This window comes from Bipolaris victoriae (assembly GCF_000527765.1).
Source record: "Bipolaris victoriae FI3 unplaced genomic scaffold scaffold_1, whole genome shotgun sequence".
In the NCBI taxonomy this organism is placed as follows: Eukaryota; Fungi; Ascomycota; class Dothideomycetes; order Pleosporales; family Pleosporaceae; genus Bipolaris; species Bipolaris victoriae.
The window spans coordinates 49,686-71,245 of NW_014575391.1; the positions used below are offsets into that span (position 1 = coordinate 49,686).

Below are 21,560 nucleotides of genomic sequence, written 5' to 3' on the forward strand. Positions count from 1 at the left end.
AGGGCACATTGTCTTCTGGATAGTATACCCTAGTAGAGCCTCCGTATCTTTATCGATACTTTCTGCCCTAACTGAGGGAAAAAGTTGAACCGCTGTCTCCCTCATGTTGATGGAATTTCGTTCAACACGTTGCGAATCATGTCGGCCAAGGTCAAACTGTCAAGAATCTATAATGCTTCGATTGTCCGTTTCGGTTTCTTTCTCAATTGTTAAAGTGCCTTGAGCTTTGCAGATGAGTGATCGTCAAAACACTTACCTCCTTTCCGGAAGAGCTCCGACCCCGCACTTTATCTCGGGCGATGATGAGGGTATCATGGCAGTCTACTGATTAGTCGCCCTTTACGACTTAGCTACCTAAATGAGTCTAGCCCAAGAGGCAATGAGTGTTACGGCATCAGTAGCTGTGTTGTAGTTACCCTTCGACCATGAATGCCCATTGAGATTATTTCAAGCTCATACACGGTATTTTCCCAAGTTTTGCCTCGTGATGATGTCCCAGGAGGCGAGATAATCCCTCACATCGCATGCAAATTCCTATATATATTCTATCGATGCCCTGTAGAGCCATCCCTAATGTGAAGAAAACTTGATGGAGTTTGTTTTTACGTTCATATTAAAGCAAGATCCCTTTGGTCTTTTCCTACAAGTAGTTGTCATTGACATCCGCACTATCAATCGTTGGATTTACCTTATCTCCTTTATCACAAGTGACCATAGTGTGCTTACAAGTCCTGCCAGCCAAGTTTTATGAAAGCCAAGCTTTCGATCAAATATCCGCACTAGAGGTATCTCGTCGAGATAAGGACTCATGTACCTGAACCTAGTACATAGTACGCAATAAGTCCTTTCCCCGTATCCTAGGCCGAAACAAGGAGACTCATCGCTCGATAAATACTGTGAGATCACCTCCTAGCCATATAAGGCACCTGTTAGACAAGTTCAGATCCGACAAAACAGTCTTGCTCAATCTCGGCCCATGATGTATGCACCTATGTCCCAGACTCCAGACACAATCAGCGACACCAAAACGAAGGACCATGAGGCCACCCAAAATCACATCATGCTCGTCGACACCATACAGCACGGCGACGTGGAAAACTTGAAGCTACCCGTCATGGACAAAGTGGATAAGTTCGGTGCACATGCGAAGACAGACCCTCGAGAGATAAAGCTCGTGAGGAAACTGGATTACTACATCATGGTAAGTTGCAAAACTAGTTCAAGGTCGACGGATAATCTAATAAGTTAACCTTTTGCTCAGCCTATTCTATGGTTCATGTACACATTCAATTACCTGGATCGCAACGCTATCGTCAACGCGAGACTCAACAACCTTGAGGCAGATCTTGGGTTACAGGGAACACAATACAATACTTGCGTGTCTATTTTATTCGTCGGTTATATGTAAGTTGACCTCCTGTTCATCCAGTATTGCATGCACAGTACTGATCAACTGTCAACGATTAGAGCTGCACAAGTGCCGTGCAACATGTTATTGAATAGGTTCCGAATTTCCCTCGTTATGGCAGGTTTTGGTTTTGCCTGGTCGCTTGTCAGTCTTTTGACATTCTTGGCACACGACTACAGCAGTATGATGGTCCTTCGCTTCATTCTTGGTATTGTCGAGGCTCCAGTAGGTCTCCGCCTGTGTTCATCTTGCGGATTTAGCAATATGATTAACGTTTACTTCTAGTTTTACCCTGGGGCACTATATATCATCAGTTTGTTCTATACGCGCAAGGAGATCGCTTTCAGACTCGCTATCCTAACCACTGGTAATAATTTCTCTGGATCTTTCGCAGGCCTCATCGCAGCAGGCGTCTTTCAGCTGGATAAGAAGCTTGGATTGACTGGTTGGCAGTGGTATGTCCGCCTGCACATCCCTCAACACTGCATTCCTTCTTGATGGTTAATTGGACGACAGGCTATTTATCATCCAGGGTGTTTTTTCGGCACTTACCGCTCTCATGGCCTTCTGGCTTCTTCCCGATAACCCCTTGACCACCAAATGGCTGACCGAAGAAGAGAGGCAACTCGCCCACAACCGTATCCTCATCGACACAACTGATATACAAGAAAGCACCAGCGTCTGGTCCGGTCTCCGATACGCAGCTACTGACTGGCGTACCTGGGCGATGACTCTGATGTACAACTTGCATGTTTCCTCGCTTGGATTCCAGAACTTTATCCCCACCGTCATGCTGGGCCTCGGATATAGCCGGAATGTAACACTTGCCTTAACGTGCCCACCTTTCTTTCTCGCTGCCATCATTGGACTTATCATCTCCTGGACGTCGGGTCGCTGGAACGAGCGTACTTGGCATATCGTGATATGCAAAGGCATCGTAATAATTGGCTTCATTATTCCCCTCGCCACCAGCAACTTTGCCGCGCGCCTATTCAGCATCTTCCTCTTTGTGGGCTTCAGTTTCGGCATTAACAATATCCTGTTGGGGTGGAGCAGCGCAACTCTTGGCCAGACCAATGAAAAGAAATCGGTGGCGCTTGCCATTATCAATATGCTGGGTAACTTATCAAATGTGTACACTCCTTACCTGTGGCCCGCGTCGGATTCGCCGCATTACAGGACCGCGTGGTGTGCAAGTATTAGCTTCGCAGTCGGAGTGATTGTCGTAGCGCTGTTCATGAAGTACTCTCTCAAGGCTCGAAACAAGAGGATACTGATGAACAATGCGGAGGTGAAGAACCTCTATGTATATTAGCGAAATTGTATTCAATTGTCCCTCGTTGCGAAACACAGCTTAGAAGGTTTAGGTGCAATACGGTCAGGGCTTTGCGACCCTTTTAGGTAAACGTCCACTCCGAACACAATAATGCACAACTTACCATTGTGTACTGCGGGTTGGCACATACAACGGAGCATGCTGAGGTCCCTAGCGAAGTAACAAATTCTGGATCATTCAATTTCCGATACTAAGATTAACCTCCCCACATTATACTATTCGACAGTTATTCGTGTGCTCTTCTATCAATGATTTTCCACAATTCTTTGCGACTTTCTACTAAACAGCTATGTACTATCAAGAGTTCTTCAAGATGCTTGAAAACTGTTTTATAAGCATTTATTAAGGATTAAGGGTATAAGCGAAAGTAAGAAAGACGCGCTTGTCTCCTTTTGTGGGTAAAATACTCCCAAATTTGGACTAGTATATTCTAAGCTGACTGTAGAAAGTCCTTAATAGACCTGGTTGTGATCCCAGCATGTTCCCGTCGTATGTGCCAACCCGCACCATGAATAGTGCAGTTAATGACATATGGAAAATATGCCCTCTTTGCTATCCTGCATAGAGTTTGAAACAACAGAAATAAGACCGAAGAAGCACGAACAAGCTAGGAAGAGTGCGTATCATTGGCTTGATATGAGATTAAACTCCAGGTTTTAAGCACTTGCCACTTGATAGTGAGATCCGGATCGTCCGGAAAAGCGCCATTTATCTACACGGCACGAAAATGTATTAGTGAAGGTGCGATTCATTTCATCAGTGCCGCCTGCTGTTTCCAAACATTTACAATAGCGGTATAAGAACTCGTATTGATCTGAACGGATTTGAACTCACGATGTGCCTCAATCTGTTTACCGAATCATCTATACAACGATATCTCACATCCTGTCGAAACGCAGCGGCCGCTTGGCAATAGCAGAGAAGATGGTGGCACTTCGCACCAGCCTTCACGCCACTGTTGCAGCTCTCATACTGGTGTCCTCGCACGCAATCAGCACTGCACTGGAAGACCGTAGGACGAATAGCGACGGTGATTTTCGTCCGCGTGCCGATGTCCCAACGCTCAATTGGACGTTCAAGAGCAGCTCAAAAAGCTTGGAATTCCGGTCAATGGGTTCCAAATCCATCTCAAAACTACCCGTGAGCCCAGTCTCGGCTCTAGCCCAGATAACCAGGTTGTTAAGCGCAACGCCCGCGTTGGAATATCGCCGCTAGAAGCAATTCAATTCCAGGCTTTCTATGGAATCGATGCACAGGTTGGCGGAAAAACTTCTCGGATGTTGGTTGACACTGGCGCAGTGCTGACTTATGGGCTACCGTCGGAAAACGTCACTTGGGTCGATCGCAATTTGAAGTAGGTGCCTCAGTCACAATGCAACTCCACCGAGTTCACACCATCTACATATTCTGGTGGGCAGATTCCGGATCGGCACTTTAACATCACGTATGGCAACGGTGATATCTATCAGGGGTCCGCTGGCTATGAACCAGTCTCTATCGGGGGTTTGACTGTGAAAAAACAAACAGCAACTAGTCAAAGTTGACATTGCCCATCGAGAGGTCGCACCTGCGGGCAATTGGAACGGAATTTTCGGCCTTATATTCCCCAAACTCACCAACGTCTATCCAGGATTAGATCCAAGCAAGGACAGCATCTCCTATCCTAATCCTCACAACCCAATTCCATACAACCCATGAATGCTTGGCGCTTTTGAGGCCGGTGTCATCGACAAGCCGGTTTTTCACACTTCTCCTTGAGCCCCAGAGGATACAAACTACCGTGTCGCAATTACTTCTGGGATTTTGTGCCAGACGGCATGAAAAATCGGTGACCAATTCATCCCGTGGCAAGAACGATCCAGTTCCGACAATGGCCCGCGGGCCTATACTGTATATTCCGGCAATTCTTACTCGTATCTTCCACAATCAACCATGGATGCATGGCTGAAGACATTCAATCCGCCTAGTATCACTAACAGTCAAGGCTCCTACGGACCATGCAATGCCACGTTTAGCTCTGTAGCTATTTGGATCGGCGGAAAGGATATCCCATTCGCGAATTCATCTTTGCTGCTATAGCTGCTATACGGAGCAGTTGACGGCATACTAGAATATTGTTGGACAGGAATTCAACCGCGGGGTTATTTTCTAGGATGAACATTCCTGTCAAGTGTAGCGGCGACACTCGATATGACTCCAGGCTCTGAGGGAATGGTGTTCAGCACTTTAGCCAAGGTAATATTATTCTAAGCGAATTCGGCTCATATCCTGACACTGTTATTTTGTTACTTTCTTCTTTGTCTATTGTGTTCAAGATGGATCGTTTCAGCGCTAAGATCTTATACAATATTCACCCTTAGTAAGGAGACTCTTAAGTCAAGTCACTTATAATTCTGCATATGTTGTGTATTGCAGGCCAGTGCAAGTATATCGGTGAAGTCGAAATCAAGACATTGGCCAGTAATTCCTCTAATCCGAGGTGTGCATGGCAGATTCCCAAGGGCTGTTCTTGGCTGGGTACACATACCATTAGAGTATCACGACACTAGCACAGGCACAGGCAAAGTAGCGAATCACTCTATACCCTAACAGCGTAGTGGCATAAACGGTCAAGCCAACCGGTTTTTAGCGTCATGGCAAATTCGCCTATGTGGTAAAGTCGTCCATCGTTAGGGTCGGGGCGGAGCAATCATTGCGCCGTCCCGACCGTTGCACTTTCCTTATCATCACGGCATCAAGTGAGATATCAACATGGAGCGTTGTGGTAAAGATATGTGACTATTCGGGTTGCCAATAAAGTACTCTAGTTAGACTTCAACACTATGTGACGGAAGGTCTCACTGCTGCGGCGTAGATAGGAAGCAGCCCTCGTTTTCGACGCCAAGTCCGGCTTTTGCTCCGGCATGGATTTGGCGGCTGTTGAACACGCGCTCTGACTTCAAGCCAACATTCCACTCTGAAAGAAGCAAATGCGTCAGCCATTTCCGCTTTTGTCAGGAGGTTGAAGAAGAAACTGTGAGCGAGTCTGTAAAGATGGTCCGAGATCTGGGCCGAAATATTCATCCGCCGTCTGCATACGGGCGATACTTCTATTCTGAGCCTTGACTATTATATTTTCGGTGTTGTATCGATATTCCGTAATTTGTGCCTCACGGTGTGTGATCTGTTGCAAGATGGATGCACATCCGGAATTGTTTCCATTTGGCAAGCTTCACGAGGAAGATGGATATTGTGGGTTGACCATATTTGGCAACATTAGAGATTCAGCGCTGAGGCAGTGGGGTTCCCGAATATCGATAGACATGGTGGACTCTGATTGCGTTCGTGGTTTGACTTTCACACTACGGTTATCCGGATTTCAGCCAAACTAGCTGTTCAAACTTCGGTAGCGTCATAACAAAGTCTTTGACATTTCAAGTTGTCAAATCTATCATGATGACTTTGTTCCAGCTTCCGGCATATCCACTGGAATTCATTACATATAGAGTTGCCTTTGCAAGTAACTCCTGTGGTGGACTCACTATCTAGGTCTCGCTCATACCCTCCGCCTCTTCCTCATCAGACGCGGCGGCGTGTGAACTGTCCACCAAATGTCATCCAGCCCGTCGTCGTCATGGCCCGGCTCCTCAACCACCTCCCCTTGCCTCTCTTCTCCCGTCGTCGTGACATGCTCTTCAGCCACCGTCGCGCCCCGAACGAACCTCGTCATCTGGCCCAGCGGCATCATCTGCTCCGCGACGACGCACCAAAGCTCGTCCACCAGCACCTCGGCGGCCGCTTTGAAAACGGGCTTGAACCAGCTTCTTTCCCCACCGCCAACCTTGGTTTCTTCTTCCTCTTCGTCGTCGTCCTCGACGATCCCCTGCTCCGTCTCCGCGGCCGCGACCAGCAGGAACGGGACGTCGCCGAATCGCCAACGCGACTTCCCCTCGTGCGCCTCCTTTACTTTCGCCGGCGACGTCCGCAGCACCGAGGCCATGGCGGCGGGTGATGCGCAGAGGAAGACGGGCAGATCAAGACCCATCGGGAGGTCGCCAGACTCGCGCATGGCACGATAACTGGCGCGCGCCTTGTCAACCCAGTCTCGTCCCGTCCCCGCCTCTCCCTTTCCTTCCTCGCCCTTGTCGTCCACCTCGACCCAGCGGATCTCGAACAAGCGTCGCGCCTCGGCGATCTCCTCGACCGGCTGCCCTTCCTCCTGTAACGCCTTCTGGATCGGAATCTCCGCCATCTCCCGTGCATGTGTGTGGAATTTAGCCACGTCCGACTCCGACATGGTGGCGACAGCACTGGAAGTATAGAAGGCGACGAAGCCCCAGGCCCCGCCGCCCGCCCGTTTGCGCCAAGTCTTGAGCCAGTCGGGGGGAGGTGGCGGAGGCCGTCGCTGCTGCTGCTGCTGCTGCTTCTGCGCAGACGACGATGATGGCGCGGCGGCGACAGAAGAAGAAGACTCTTTCTCGAGCTTCATGCGGCGTAGCTGCTCCTGCCACACGACGCGGGCCATCTCCATAACGCCGTCCTCGCCGAGCGCTTCGCGGAAGCCGGCCTGCATCTTGGCACGCTCCTCGTCAGACAGCGCGGCGTTGTCCGCGGGCGTGGCGTGGGCATACCGCTGGAAGTTCCAGCCGGGCGGCCAGTAGGTGCTGGCGGCGTCAGTATAGGAGGTGAACAAGCTGGACGGTTTCGACATGGCTCTGGGTCCGAGGCGGGGTGGATGAGGTAAGTAGTAAGTTGGGAGGGTGCACCGCTTAGGCGAGATTGATCGAGTGCAGAGACCAGGGGTGTAGACGGGCTTTTAGTACCAGGTACCTAAAGTCTCCGGGCATGTGGCTCATTTAGGAAGGTAATTTCGTGATGCGCCACTTTGCAGCGCTTAGTATGCACAGTGTAAGCGGGTACCTTTTTTTTCTGCAGGGGAAGACGTGCATCAAGCCTACTTACCGCGAGTGCAGGCAGTCTAGGCCTTGATAGTGTTAGGGCTAACGTCTGTCATCAAACGTCGAGATGTCACCGAGATACCCCGCCGAGAGCAAAATGTCACACGCGAAGGAGTAAAAGCAAAAAAAAAGAAGAGATTTTTGAGTGAGAGAGATTGTTGTATGATTAACTTGCAATTGACAGCGTTGCTAATTGTACTGGCCTGCATTGAAGGCGGGGACTTAGCCACGGCCAATTGCATGTAGTCCTGTAGTTATTGCATGAGAGCACCCAAGCAAGACAGAGCCGTCAAACGCCCCAGTCCACGATTGAAAGTACTAAAGAGTATGTACAGGCACTACCGACTTCCAGTCTTCTTATTTTGAAGGCGATCCCAGTCCCATCTGTGCTCTCAGCCTAGGCGAGTTCACCCCAGGCCATCCGACGGGCACGCCACCTGGCGCGTTGCCTGCAGCAGGCGCCCGTGTCTGGACCGGGCCTCGGGGTCGCAGTGGAGCCAGCGACGAGGCACGCGTGCCGTCGTTGTCGCTACTGGGCGCCGGAGTCGAGCGGGCGGCGAAAGCGCCACTGGCTATGGTGCCCCCGTTCACGCAGTACGCGACGTCGAGCAGGAGGTTGGAGCAGTCGTCCTTCAAAGCCTGCACGCGGAAAAGGGTCATGGGTTAGCTCTCTTGAACACTATTGGGGACAGTAAAATGAAAATCGGCGTACCGGGTTCCATGTTTGCAACTGCGCGAAGGTGATGCCGAATTGGTCCTGGACCTTTCCACAGTAGTCTCCCGATTGGATAACATACCATCTGGGATGACAAGTTAGAATCCAGCCCTAGGTATGCGAGCAATGCACTGATGCGGCCTTGCAAAATGCAAACTTACTCGTAGCACTCGCTGATGGTGCCGGGAGGTGTAGACGTCGGGGCCGGGACGGGTTGGGACGTGTCGGTCGTGTTCCAGTCGCTGGTCGGCTGCACGCAGTAGTTGAAGCCCGAGAGAAGGTTACCGCACGCGTCGTTGATCTGTATCATCGTCCGGCTTAGTAAACAACTTTGCTCCTCAAGATCCAACTGTAAAAGATGTACTACTCACTTGTGGGTTCATGCCAAGGAACCAGTTCAAAGGAACAGTCTGGTTCAGCGCTACAATCTCGCAATAGTCTCCCTAAACACATTGAGCCTCGCACGTCAGGATTGGATAGGGTAAATCAGGTGTCACTTACCGGCTGCACAACATAGTACTTTCCGCACTTGGTCGTGGTGCCCTCCGCCACGGGGCTCGGCCTCGCCGCCGTAGCGGTGGCGTAGATGGCCGTCTTCGTAGCCGTCGCGCCGGGCACGGTGGTAAACGAGGCCTCTCCGCCGGGGGGCCCAACGCAGAGGTTCTGGTCGACGAGGAGGTTGGTGCAGTGCGGGTTGATTGCTGTTGCGTGTCACGGTATCTTGTCAGTACTATAAACCAAGGTTGCCAGGATTGCAGAACCATTAGACAGGTGCGCACGGAGACCGGGGAAAGACGTACTCGGGTTCCAAGCGGTAAGCTGATGGAACGGGACGGAGAACTGCTTCGCAATACCGACGCAGGTGTCGCCGCTCTTGACGACGTAGTCATCGCAAGCTGCAGGCAGGCAGAGTTTCTGTTGGCAGTTCTGCGTTAGAAACGACCCCGAACACGGGAAATTCATGCGTCAGGCATGGTTGAGAAAGAATGACGCACCTGTCCAAGCTGCAGATTCGTGCAGTCCAGGCGGAGGCTGTTCATCACGATCAGCCCTCCGGTGGACACATGGTTGGCCTTGGAAATGGCGACGCAGTTGTCGCCGCTGACAACCTCGTGAGTGCGGCCCCCGACGCACGCGGCCGTGGCATAGCCCGAAGGCGCGTAGTTGCCCAGGCTCGTCACGTTGGTCTTGAGCGTGGGCGTGGCCGTTGGGTAGCTGAGTCCGCAGCGGCCCTGGATCTCGGCCCAGGCCCGCGCCATCTCGGCGTCATAGTTGGAGTAGGCGGTCGACTGCTGGTGACGGAAGAGGTTCACGATGCACTCGGAACACAGCTGCTCCGTGGTGTAGCCTCCGAGCAGCTCAGTCGGGTCGCTAGCGTCCCCCAGAGTCTTCTCAAGGAACTCTGCGAGCCAAGGTCAGCTTTGAACATAGTGTACCGGCACCAAGGAGCTTGGGTATGCTGTAACAAACCTGTGCAGTATTCGCCAGAGGCAGAGTCCTTGAGACACATCTGGGCTTGGACGGACGAAACAGCGTCTACCCAGTACGTGGAAGGATACCCCGCCCTTGGCTGAGGGTCATTGGCGCAAGCCTTTTCCACGTTGGTGCGGTAAGTCTCAAAGGCAGGCGGGCACTCCTTCCGACACAGAATGTCCATCATGGTCTCGTTCTGAACTGTGTAGAATTGGCTGCCGCCCAACAGGGTCAGCAGTTCCTGAGGGCATTCCGGGATTGGAGATGACAGTGCTGTATTGCACTGCGCCGACACACCGTCAAAGAGGGTGTCTGTTTGATTGATGAAGAAGAAGAACTGAAAGGTCATTTCGTTAGCAAGTCTGCACTCGGTATGATAGCAGTAGGACCATCGAACTCACGCTTGGGTCGGCTCCCAGCGTCTGGGGCAGAAGCATGCCGAGCACACCCAAGAACCAGAGAATCTCCATTGTAAATCGCAATGGCCCTTCTGCTGTAGGTTGGCTGAGGTTTCCAAATATCGAGCAGCCTTCACAGAGATATCTCACTGACCTAGGCTTAAAAGTCTAGGGGTGATTAGCCAGGTCGAACCAGACAGCCGAGTGTGCGATGGAACCAAAGGTGCAGATATGGCCGCATCCTTTCGCTGCTCTCCGTCGATTGTTCAGCGCACATGGCCAAGGCCTAGTTATTAGATCTCGCCACTATGCAATCCTCCCGGTGCTTAGAATAGAAGCGGTAGTTCACGCGGGAGATTGCGATATACCGGCAAAGCTAATTAATCACGTCCATAAAAGTTTTCCATCACCACCATCATGCAGGGGCCGACATTAGCGTAACACTAACTGTATTTCAGGCCCTCTACTCTCTTGATCTACTTTTCTCTCTCTTGTGTTTTTAATCTTATGTTAAAAGATATGAGTCAAGTACAAAGAAGAAGCAGACAACAACAGGAGCGAGAGAGAAAGGGAGACCAAAAAAGATGGATAAACAATGAGAGAAGGAGAAGAAGAACAATAAAGACAAGAGATAGAGAGGTGTATGTTTTCTCCTTCTCTCTTTTTTCCTTATTAACGTAAAATGGTATGATTTTCGTTGCAGCCTACGCTAAGCAGGGGGGGAGGGGGGCCTAATTCTAGGGGTGAAGAATAACTTTTATGGGGGTGGTTAATAACCTTGGGCCGATATGCTCCGCTACACCCCCACTTGGCGTAGTGTTGAACGGACTTATACCTTGATTGGTACACCTGCCAATATACAATGATGTATAGGGGCACCTAAGCGAGGTAAGAAGATAAGTCTCGGCCGTCATACACGGCAGAAATAGTAAGATGAGGCAATGTATATCAGTCGATGAAGACATAGTCGCTCGGCCTGCTGATCCAGTCGGAATATAATGAAAGTCGACCATGTCCCTTGAGCGAACCGTAGGACTTTGGACTTAAAATCTACATTTCGTTGCTTGGTTCAGTCGACAACAAGCAACATGGCAGGACCAAGCAGACTGCTGTATCACTGCCTCTGCATCCTGCTGGTAGTGGCCGGCTTGGTTTACTTGGTCGAGGGACAGCAAGACTATTCATGTTCTCCAGAGAGGCCTTGCAAGCTGGGGTGCTGCGGTAAGAACAATGTAAGTCGTCTGCCTGCTCTTATCACTTACCACGCGGGAGCCTTACTAAACACTTGTACAGGTATGCGGCATGGGCCCTTCCTACTGCGCCCCTGCGAACTGCACGTCCGGCTGTGACGCAAAGAGCGAATGCGACCCGGGATGGGGCTCCCAATGGAGCACCCGGGAGAAGTGCCCGCTCAATGTGTGCTGTTCTGAGTTCGGGTTCTGTGGGACGACTGAGGACTTCTGCGGCGACAAGAAGGTCAAGAAACCGAGCTGTAAGGGCGGCACCAGCGCCGCCAGCAAAGTGATTGGGTACTACGAAGGCTGGTCAACCAGCAAGGGCTGCAAAGGACGTAAGTGACCTTTGTGATTCTGACTAGAATCGTACTCCAAGAAGAAGCAGAAGATGGTTTGGCTTCGTACACTACTGACCTCTTGGTTTACTGCAGTTAACCCGGAGGACCTGTTGTCCGGGGCATACACCCATCTGAACTACGCTTTTGCCTTTATTGATCCTACCACATACAAGATCGCCAATATGCAGGATTCCGATGAGAGATACATGCCACGTCTCACGGGCTTGAAGGACTACAACCCCGGGCTAGAAGTTTGGGTAAGAATCCGTAGCCAAAGCGCATACCCGATGGACCCTGGTGGCTAACAGCTGCTTTCGACAGATTGCTATTGGAGGATGGAGCATGAACGATCCTGATCAGCCCACAGCGCGGACTTTCTCCGAGCTGGCGGCATCGAAGTCGCACCAGGACGCTTTCTTTGAGTCCCTTTTGTCCTTCATGGACAAGTACGGATTCGACGGAGTCGACATCGACTGGGAATACCCGTGAGTTATGAGCCAAGCTTTGGTCGTGTTGCGTCGTGTTTCAGTGTTGATGCTAATTCGTATACGCCTTGCTAGTGTGGCTGAAGAGCGTTCAGGAAAGCCGGAAGACTTTGACAACTATGTGACTTTCCTCAAGAACCTCCGCGGCGTGCTAGGGAACCGGGGTCTCACCATCACGCTGCCGGCCTCGTTTTGGTACCTGCAGCACTTCGACATCAAGAATATGGAGCCTATCCTGGACTGGTTCAACATCATGAGCTACGACCTGCACGGGACGTGGGACGGGACGAACCCGTACTTGGGGCCGTACATCAACTCGCACACCAACCTGACCGAGGTGGACCTGGCCATGGACCTCCTGTGGCGCAACGACATCGACCCCAAGAAGGTGGTCATGGGCATGGGCTTCTACGGGCGCAGCTTCACCCTGTCGGACCCGTCGTGCAAGACGCCCGGCTGCGGCTTCTCGGCGGGCGGCAACCCAGGCAAGTGCTCGGCGTCGGCGGGCAGCCTGATGTTCTCGGAGATCAAGGAGATTGTGGATGCGGGGGCGGACGTGGTGCACGACAAGGAGGCCGGGGTGAAGATGGTGACATGGGACACGAACCAGTGGGTCTCGTACGACGACGAGGAGACGCTGCAGGCCAAGATGGACTTTGCCAACGAGCTGTGCCTGGGGGGCGTCATGGTGTGGGCCGCGTCGACGGACGACAATCAGGGCACGGCGATCCGGGCGCTAGCCAAGGCGGCGGGCAAGACGGATCTGTCCGTGTCGGCACTGGCGGCGACGGCCAAGAACGACCCGAGCCAGTGCGTGTGGGGCGAGTGCGGGGCCAACTGCCCCTCGGGCCTGGTCCCGGTCTCCGAGTCGTCGGGCAACAAGAACCCGCTCGGCATCGAGCTCGGCTGCACCGAGGGCAAGCGCAACTTCTGCTGCCCGTCCAAGGACCCGCCCACGTGCAAATGGAAGGGCAGCCCCAAGTTCTGCGGCATGCTCCCCAGCAACCAGTGCAGCGACGACGAGATCGAGGTCTCGGCCAGCACCGACGGCTGCTGGACTGGCCACAAGTCGCTCTGCTGCACCAAGAAGGCCTCGACCGACGTGCTCGACGCCTGCAAGTGGTTCGGCGCCGCCCCCATCTGCACCCTCAAGTCCTTTGTCCCCTCGCTGTTCGGTCCGCTCGGAGGCGCCTTCTCCTTCCAGTCGTACGGCTGCGGCGACGACAGCAGCAGGCCCAAGGAACTCACAAAGGCAAAGCAGGGCCAAGGAGGCCAGCAAAGCTGCTCCTACAACGGAGGGTTCAAGAGTTTGTGCTGCAAAGACCCAGTCCCATGGACGGGTTGCAAATGGTAAGTTTTCCCAAAATCAAACCACCGTCACCACATACTGACTCAACATGTCCGTGCTAGGCGGGCTGGAAGCACCACATGGGTGCAGTGGGAAAAACTGCTCGTCGGGCCCATTGGAAACCTCTTCTTTGACTTCTCGACGGAATGCAAGACGGGCTGCGAGCCCGGGGAGACGACCGTAGCCACGGATGGCTGGGGCTGCCGGTCGGGCACCTACTCCTACTTCTGCTGCTCTGATCCAAACAAGCCAGCCGTGCCTGAAGTGCCTGATGTTAAGCTCTGCTACGGACCCAGCCACCTCGAGCAGCTCGAGAGCGGCCCAGAGGAAGAAAGCAACCTTCCCAACGTTTTCGAGGAGGAGCACAGATTCGACGGAGAATGCGGGACCGCAGATACCACGCGCCTCCTCCGAGGGAGAGACCAGGGCGTCGATTCTTCAAACTCATCCATGGCATTCCTGGCGAGGAGGGCAACGGGCGAAGAGCTGGCCTACATGGAGACATCCGAGCTCCTCGGCACCCGTGATCTGGCCAAACGTGGCGCTCGGGAACGAGTCGCCATGGCGCTGTGCGGTCCTCAGGGCCAGAAGTCGAGCATCTGGGTGCAGTCGCACCCGGGCGCGTCGAGCATCATCCGGACGACAGGCAAGGCGTGGACGGTGGCGCAGCAGGGCCTTTGTGCGGCCGTGGGCTTGACGGGTCTGAGCACGCTGGCGCCCTCGACGGACTGGGTGACGGAGCACGTGCTGGAGAAGCAGGAGTTCCGCAACGCGCTCGAGTACATGGCGGCCGGCAAGACGCCTGCGGGCACCGCGCTCCGGGCCGGCACCGTGCCGTTCGCCCAGGTCTTCGGCGCCAACGGCATCTTCCAGCAGAACTGGCCGAGCGCCACCTACACGAGCCTGCAGTTCACGCACAATTGGGTCGGCAACATCAACGACTTCTTCACCGGCCTGCTGGGCCGCACCGCCGATGCGGGCCTGTCGAACCGCTTCATCGAGAATCTGCAGGTCTGCGACCGCGACTTCAACGTGTACAAGGAGTACATGGTCGCGGGGCTGGACTTTGTGTCGCGGTCCAACTGGAACGGCTACAACGCCCAGGACCGCGTCGGCATCCTGCTCGACATCGTCGACATGCACAACTACCGGGGCGAGAACCTTGTCGTGGCTGCCTTCTCGTCGACCTACACCAACATTGCCACCCTGTTCGGCGACCTCACCCGCTACGCCGCGACCCAAGGCATCACCTACGACTTCCAGGACGCCTGGGAACAGATCATGCCCGACTACCTCGCCTGGCAGGTGGACAAGATCCGCGACACGTTCGGGACGTACGTTAGCGAGGAGCTCCTCTACTGGGCCAGTCCTGTCGCCGCACTTACACACTCCCCCACCGTTATCACGGCCATGACCAACACACTTACCGACCTCCAGACTAATGCCAACACATATCTGTCACTTCAGATTGCGGCCATGACGCCCTAGTGTCACGCAAAAGTCGGTAGTCGAAATGAGGTAGTCAAAATGAAGCTGACCAACATTTGATTGCTGTCCATCATCTCCAGTCCCGTGAAGCTGACCTGGCGTTGTGAATTACTGTCTGCTGTCAAGTGGAGGCTTTAGCTTTCATTCAGTTGCGTAGCTAGTACCACAAAGGAATGACAACAAGACTTTGTTTGAGGCAGCCAGAATAATGCTGCTGAGCACAGTAGCCGGATCATGAGCCAAGTTTCATGGGCGTCGCTCAAGACGCTAGTCGGCCAGGGGTAAGCTACAACGATATAGAACATTGATATGTACCTGCATGGTTAGCACAACAGAAGCATGAGAGGCTTGGCTGACTTGGCAAGTTGCTTTTGCTTTGGGCTACGACGTTGCTTTTTTCCTCAAGGCTATAATCCTGATGAGATGGGTCGCAATATGAAGGAGGACTAGGTCGTGTGCTTTTGCCACCTCCTACACGCAGGTGCGTAACGATCTTGAACAACCCAACCTTTCGTGCATGGCTTAGTGATAGATGTTCGTTGCAAAACATGCGATGGGATTAGTCAATTTTCGATCAAACTTGGAATGCTGCCTGCACATGCAACAGTCTCAAATTTGGCACAGAACAAGCAAAAAAGCATTCTTACGGTGACAGTACCAGATGGCTCCCACACAATTGTGTGTAGTCTGGTTGCGTATCTTTACGCAATATATCGTCATATAATCAGGTTTCTGTCGTAGCTGAGTTCAGCCGCACGGCGCGCTCACGCCTACGAACAAAACCATTGGATTTCCCTCCCATATCCACCGATCACTACGATGGCTGGCTGTGGTCCTCGCTCTCGTCACATGTCTCTACCAGAATGAAAGTATCGGTCTCTCAGCTACTGGCTGCAGGTATCGATTGTTCAGCTTGCGCCTTAACATTAGCTCGATCTCAGCGGACATTGCGAGGTCGATCAATGCGCAATCAGGTCAAGTCCTCTCCGCCTTTGGTTCTAGAAGTCCAGCCGCATTGCGCTAATCGGTGTTGCGTGTACTGGAACGACAGACGTGGATGGACGTGTCGCGAGTGCCTCAGATCAACATAATTAAACCCGCTTGTGTGCGACTGCCGCACTTCATAGCTGCGCATGCCTCCAGCTTATCTGTAGAAACTACCAGTCTCTGCTTAACATCGATAGTCAGTCAACAACAAAAAACATGCAAGCTAACAAATCGAGGGAGCTTCTAGAAAAGGAAGTCTCAAGCAATCAAGTTGCCCTCGATGACATGGATGATACAGATCTCCAGAAGTTGTGGGACCAAGCCGGGGTATTACTGCCGAGCAATGACAATTGATCAAGCATCCGTTAACGTGTCCGCCTAGAAAGATTTCTTCGACAAGACAGGCATCAGTCTCAAAGACAGGAATGGCCAGGAGAAGGCCGAAAACGGGTTCCAAGCTCATGTCAGCGTCGCGGTAAACCAAATTTTTGGGGGTGGATCAGATAAAGATGCTGTCGCCGATCCGGAAGGGCACCATAATACCCGTACAACGGAAAAATTCAAGAGCATATTGACAAAACCCAAAAAGATATTCAAGGGGGTGTTTCGTGTGATCTGGAAACTCCACGCGTTCCTCGAGGCCATGGCCTCGAGTATTCCCTTTGCGGGGGCTGGCGTTACACTGGTGGTGAAATCCATTGAGCTACTCATCGAAACCACTGAGAAATACCGCGAGATATTCGACAGCGCGGCAGTTATGTTTCACGAGGTCGGGTTCTTCTCTATGAGGTTTGACATGGTTATGGAAGCTCAGAAGGCTGGTGCAGCAGTGCATCCTAAATTCGTAAGTGAACAACACAGCCGTATCTTTCCTATACGAGGCAGTCAATTCAAGTAAATACCTGGACTGATTGCGTGATAGGTTAAATTCCTGAACATTATCCTTAAGCACGTTGTAGACTGCGTCGCTCTGTACGTCAAAACATTCCTGGACGCGGGGAAGTCGGAAGGCTTCAAAAATGTTGCCGAAGTTACAAAGATGTTTTTTTAAGGCAATGGGAGGAAATGACCAGGGAGTGGGAGCGCATCTGACACTGTTACGAGAGCTTTTAGAACAAGAAAGTAGACTGTCCACTGCGTTGGTACTGTCAACGGTCCTCCAAATCCACAAAAACGTCCTCACGGTTCGCGAAAACGTCGACACTATCATGCATACCATGTTGGAACCAAGCAAGATTGGAAAGCTGAAGGAGTGGCTCCACATCGACAGCGAGCCCTGGACTTCTCGCCATCGCGCATGCGCTGACCACCGTGTGCGCAATACAGGAGAGTGGCTGGTGCGGCATCGTCTTTTCAAGGCTTGGGTTCTCCCTGGAAACGAATTGCAAGTCCTTGCGCTTGAGGCTGCTTCCAGTACTGGCAAGACGTATCTTGCTATCGCTGCAATCGACCACCTCCAAAGACGTCATAGAAACGACCAAACGTCCACAGCTGTAGCTTACTATCTGTTCGACCGTACAGTCGCCCTATCAACTATCGGAAACGTCGTACGGGCAGTCTTGTTCCAGCTCTGTGTCCAGAACGTCCAATTCTTCAAGCTTGCCCAACCAATATTGGAGGTTCCGGAAGAGAACATTAAGGGCGAAGATTTGTGGGGCAAAATTGTTCAGGAGGTAATGCAGAAGATGCCGGAATTGACTTGCTATATCGTTCTTGACGGCTTAGACCTCATGGACGAGAAGGAATATGAGAGTTTGCGCGATGTATTGCGACACTCTGGCCCGGCAAGCTCAGGAATGCGCTTCCTACTCACAGGTAACAGCATCTGGTTAAGCACCGTCACTGAGCACGCTTCCATCGCAACTTCCAGACTATCTCTCGATAAAGGGGACCTCAATTCAGAGGACATTGCACTAGTCGCGAAGGACTCTCTTTCGAGATGCGCTCTGTTCACACAAGCACTTGAGAACGACGACTACAAAGCGGACGTCAGCGAGCGACTCGTCAAGAAGGTTCTAGGCGATTACTATATGCTGTCCTGGTATACCTCAAACATGCGCCGTGCATCATCACGGTCCGAAGTTGAGCGAGTCATGAATAGAAACCATCAGTCTCACCAAGGTGTTGTTTTGCACGATCTATCCCATCTTGCGAAGCGACTACCAACGCACGATTTGCTGCAGCTGAAAGAAACCATTCATTTGCTAGCGGTCTTGCGCCATCTGGAAATGCCGATGCCGCGCTTAGCGATCGTTCAAGATTTTGTCGCACGAGATGAGGGCTCTCCCACTATGGTAGAATCGACCATCGAATCGGCCTACTCTTGCCTGCTGACGATAGATCATCACAACCATCTCGATTTTGCCGCAATCGAGATTGATAAGCACCTGCTGGTCGATCCTCGTAATTCTTTAGTCGCGCATGCCCTCTTACCAAATGGCAGTCTCGCTCAATTGCAAGCAATGCAACTGGTTTTGACTAAAACTTTCAGTTCGGATGCTCTAAATGCACATGGATTCAATGAAGAGTTCTTCGAGTCCAAGAAAAAACAGAATTCAGTACTTTCGCAATTCATTGTTGATTGGGACACCGCGATGGCAAACACAGCGGTGCGCATGATTGAGAGTTTAGGAAACTTGATGAAGAATGCCAACGGTCACCGAACCGAACAGACAGCCGCTTTGTCTGCATTAGCTCGTGATCTGCTGCCAAAGATTCTCTTCCAGCTTCGAACAGTCAAGCTGAATGACGATGTGGCAGTAAATCTAGGCATGAGCCTCGCAACACTTTTTCTCAAACACGACATGTTGAACATCTTCCTGCCTGTCGAGGCACAAAAGCAGACAAATGACACCTGGGGCGCAGACAAGGGATATTTTGAGGCAGTGTTCAAGTGTATGAAGGTCTGGCTGTTTCAACACAGGGAGTCAGCAGATGCTTTGGGTTCAAATTGGCCAGATATTCGATGTGCCGATGACTTGAACACGGTCGTAAGTCAGATGATAGCGAGCCGATGGTTACAAAGCAAATCGTTCTGGGCAAGAGAAGACTTTCAGCATATGTTTCGTTGGTTCAGGCATATACCTGAGCTGGGACTGGAGTGTAGCGCTCGGCGGGAGGACCTCGAAGGCTACGACGCAACGAAATGCACAGACTGGTTTACGCTACCCAATTGGCTCAAAATTTTGAGATGGGTTAAGGCTGGGAACGTTCAAATCACCGACCAAGCCAGTCTCGACATTCATGCCGCCGCAACATTAGGTGCATTTGGCGACAGGACATGTGCAGCTGCTAAGTTACTCTCTCCTCACACTAAGACTGATTGGCGGGCTGCAGTGTTGATGGCTGAAGCAACGTCCTTGATGGCTTGGTGGAAACCGGATGAGCGCCAACGACTTGGCAAAGCGTACAGCTTTTGCAATAAATCTCTGAAACTTATGATTGAATACAACGCTGATCGTGAGTCAGTGATGAGGGCGATTGACAACATGCTCAGTTGGCAAGTTCATTGGTACGACGTACCCAAACAGATGCTCTTCAGAAAGTTGGCGATAACCATGGACACGCGCAAAAATGGTCATTTATTGTCTCAACACATGGTTTGCGAGACCTTGGAATTTGCTGTTCGTCTCATGGACATCGACAGTGGTTTCGAATTCTTCATGTCCTTCTACGATTTACACCGGGACCTCCTTCCCGAAACATTCGTCTACCATGCAGACAAGACGTGCAATAGCTTCATGCATATTGCATTAAGCAATACTATCGCCAACGATGCGAACGGTGTTCGGCTTTCCACCTTATGTGAGGTGTATCAGGATTCACTAGCCCTCTGCGCTGATACAGACGTATTTTCAGAGCAACAGAAAACTCTCACGAAACTCAAGCTTGGGTTCTGGCTTGGCCGGCTGAACTTCCTGCAATCAACACATTCCCAGCTCGATAAGGCAATCGATGTCTGGGAAAACATCATTCAAGACCTGCTACATAGCCCTGCTACCACAGAGATTGCGCTCATGTTGCCAATTGTGACGCATCCATGCTCTGCGTATATCCGAAAGGTCCTGGAAAGTCCGGGGCACCCGAATAGCATTGACATCGTGGCCAAGGTCATCGAGTTGGTTGAGATAGCTAAAACTTCTCAGGGCCCTCTTTTTTTCAAGCTCCAATTCCGAACTAGTCTCTGTCTTGCGAGGATACATATGGCGCAAGGAAACAATCACAAAGCGCACAAAGTTCTTCAAGAACATGCGACCCGTGCCTTTGCTATGATCTATCAAAGCCACGACAAGTCGTTGTCAAATACTGGATGGTTTTATTTGGCGTCGATTTTGACAGTGCTTGGTCAAGATGTCGCCGCGCGGGTGTGGACAAAAGTCGGCATGTACAAGTGCGGTAAACGGATGATCTCTGAGAATTATGACGTGTATGCAGAAAGGAACGCAAAACGCGTCGAAGACCCTCTTCTCGACGAAACGACTTATTGTCAGTTGAAATTGATTGAGAGAGGCGAGTATTTTGCTCGAAACGAATTGCCAGTCGATAACTACCTCCCGTCATATGCTTCGATGGCATGCGACGGACGCCATTGCGAGTCTAAATCGCTCACTGCAGGCAAGGTCTCGAGTACTCATTGCTCACTGCTGCCGGACTCAGAGTACTGGATCTGTCGTGACTGCGTGTCAACAAAGCTTTGTCTTACGTGTCGTGGTCTCCTAGTAGCAGGGACGTTGCCACTTATGGGTTGTCAGGCTGGCCATGAGGGAGTCACTGTCAAAGGCTCATATGAGATGTCAGAGGACGATTCCGCTACTATCACGAAGCTTCAAAAAGATTGGCAAGTCTAATAGAAAACCACTTGGCGGATATATTCACAGAATATTATACATAATATAGCTCTGCTCTCAATTCTTGAACACGTATATTCCTTATTACGAGTAACAAGAAGGATTCTCTTCTTAATAAGAGATAAGAAGGCTAGAAGCCCAGGGATGTCTACGTTAGAAGGTATGAATTATCGCTAGGCTATTATAGTTGTATAATATACGATATATGAAAAAGATACTCTAAATACTACTGAATTAACCATATTGATTGATAGCTATGTAATTATCATATAGTTAAGCAATACACTTATTAAGGTGCGTAAAATCCATGGGGTGACGAATCCGCCTGTATGACCAGCACGCTTATAAACTACGTTACATGTCAATTAGTATAGAGAATTATGTATATTTTGTAGATACTCTACTTTATCAGATTCGACTCTAAAATCCTTGGTTCCGAGAAACGCTTTCCTAAGGATTCCTAAAATCCATGTAGTGAGACATACTAGGTGAGAACGACTAGTGGAAGCGAGCCCTTCGTCTTGCAGACCATTCGATAGCTCTGGTCTAGTCTCCGTGACGATTG

At 51.4% G+C, this 21,560-nt stretch overlaps 7 protein-coding genes across 7 annotated transcripts; 5 read left to right on the plus strand and 2 right to left on the minus strand.

Annotated features, from left to right (window-relative positions):
- Window positions 1–991: 991 nt before the first annotated feature.
- On the plus strand, window positions 992–2,723 carry COCVIDRAFT_84502 (hypothetical protein; the record flags this gene model as incomplete). Its single annotated transcript, XM_014706816.1, has 5 exons — window positions 992–1,201; window positions 1,262–1,404; window positions 1,504–1,633; window positions 1,694–1,863; window positions 1,925–2,723. 5 exons carry the CDS (start codon window positions 992–994, stop codon window positions 2,721–2,723), a joined length of 1,452 nt encoding a protein of 483 aa, XP_014562302.1.
- A 945-nt stretch (window positions 2,724–3,668) lies between these two features.
- Window positions 3,669–4,102, plus strand: COCVIDRAFT_11182 (hypothetical protein; the record flags this gene model as incomplete). The annotated part of the gene is made up of 2 exons (XM_014706741.1): window positions 3,669–3,884; window positions 3,920–4,102. The coding sequence occupies 2 exons, from the start codon at window positions 3,669–3,671 to the stop codon at window positions 4,100–4,102; spliced, it is 399 nt and encodes a 132-aa protein (XP_014562227.1).
- A 2,177-nt stretch (window positions 4,103–6,279) lies between these two features.
- COCVIDRAFT_11183 (hypothetical protein) lies at window positions 6,280–7,434 on the minus strand (the record flags this gene model as incomplete). The annotated part of the gene is made up of 1 exon (XM_014706742.1): window positions 6,280–7,434. The coding sequence occupies one exon, from the start codon at window positions 7,432–7,434 to the stop codon at window positions 6,280–6,282; it is 1,155 nt and encodes a 384-aa protein (XP_014562228.1).
- Window positions 7,435–8,038: 604 nt separating this feature from the next.
- Window positions 8,039–10,218, minus strand: COCVIDRAFT_84369 (carbohydrate-binding module family 50 protein; the record flags this gene model as incomplete). Its single annotated transcript, XM_014706817.1, has 8 exons — window positions 8,039–8,320; window positions 8,394–8,481; window positions 8,558–8,697; window positions 8,768–8,839; window positions 8,898–9,097; window positions 9,197–9,311; window positions 9,392–9,798; window positions 9,867–10,218. The coding sequence occupies 8 exons, from the start codon at window positions 10,216–10,218 to the stop codon at window positions 8,039–8,041; spliced, it is 1,656 nt and encodes a 551-aa protein (XP_014562303.1).
- Window positions 10,219–11,355: 1,137 nt separating this feature from the next.
- COCVIDRAFT_84370 (glycoside hydrolase family 18 protein) lies at window positions 11,356–15,161 on the plus strand (the record flags this gene model as incomplete). The annotated part of the gene is made up of 7 exons (XM_014706818.1): window positions 11,356–11,499; window positions 11,561–11,837; window positions 11,934–12,097; window positions 12,162–12,325; window positions 12,401–13,675; window positions 13,736–14,783; window positions 14,832–15,161. The coding sequence occupies 7 exons, from the start codon at window positions 11,356–11,358 to the stop codon at window positions 15,159–15,161; spliced, it is 3,402 nt and encodes a 1,133-aa protein (XP_014562304.1).
- A 1,203-nt stretch (window positions 15,162–16,364) lies between these two features.
- On the plus strand, window positions 16,365–17,199 carry COCVIDRAFT_21733 (hypothetical protein; the record flags this gene model as incomplete). The annotated part of the gene is made up of 3 exons (XM_014706772.1): window positions 16,365–16,475; window positions 16,531–16,992; window positions 17,071–17,199. 3 exons carry the CDS (start codon window positions 16,365–16,367, stop codon window positions 17,197–17,199), a joined length of 702 nt encoding a protein of 233 aa, XP_014562258.1.
- A 166-nt stretch (window positions 17,200–17,365) lies between these two features.
- COCVIDRAFT_21734 (hypothetical protein) lies at window positions 17,366–20,995 on the plus strand (the record flags this gene model as incomplete). The annotated part of the gene is made up of 1 exon (XM_014706773.1): window positions 17,366–20,995. The coding sequence occupies one exon, from the start codon at window positions 17,366–17,368 to the stop codon at window positions 20,993–20,995; it is 3,630 nt and encodes a 1,209-aa protein (XP_014562259.1).
- Window positions 20,996–21,560: the final 565 nt, after the last annotated feature.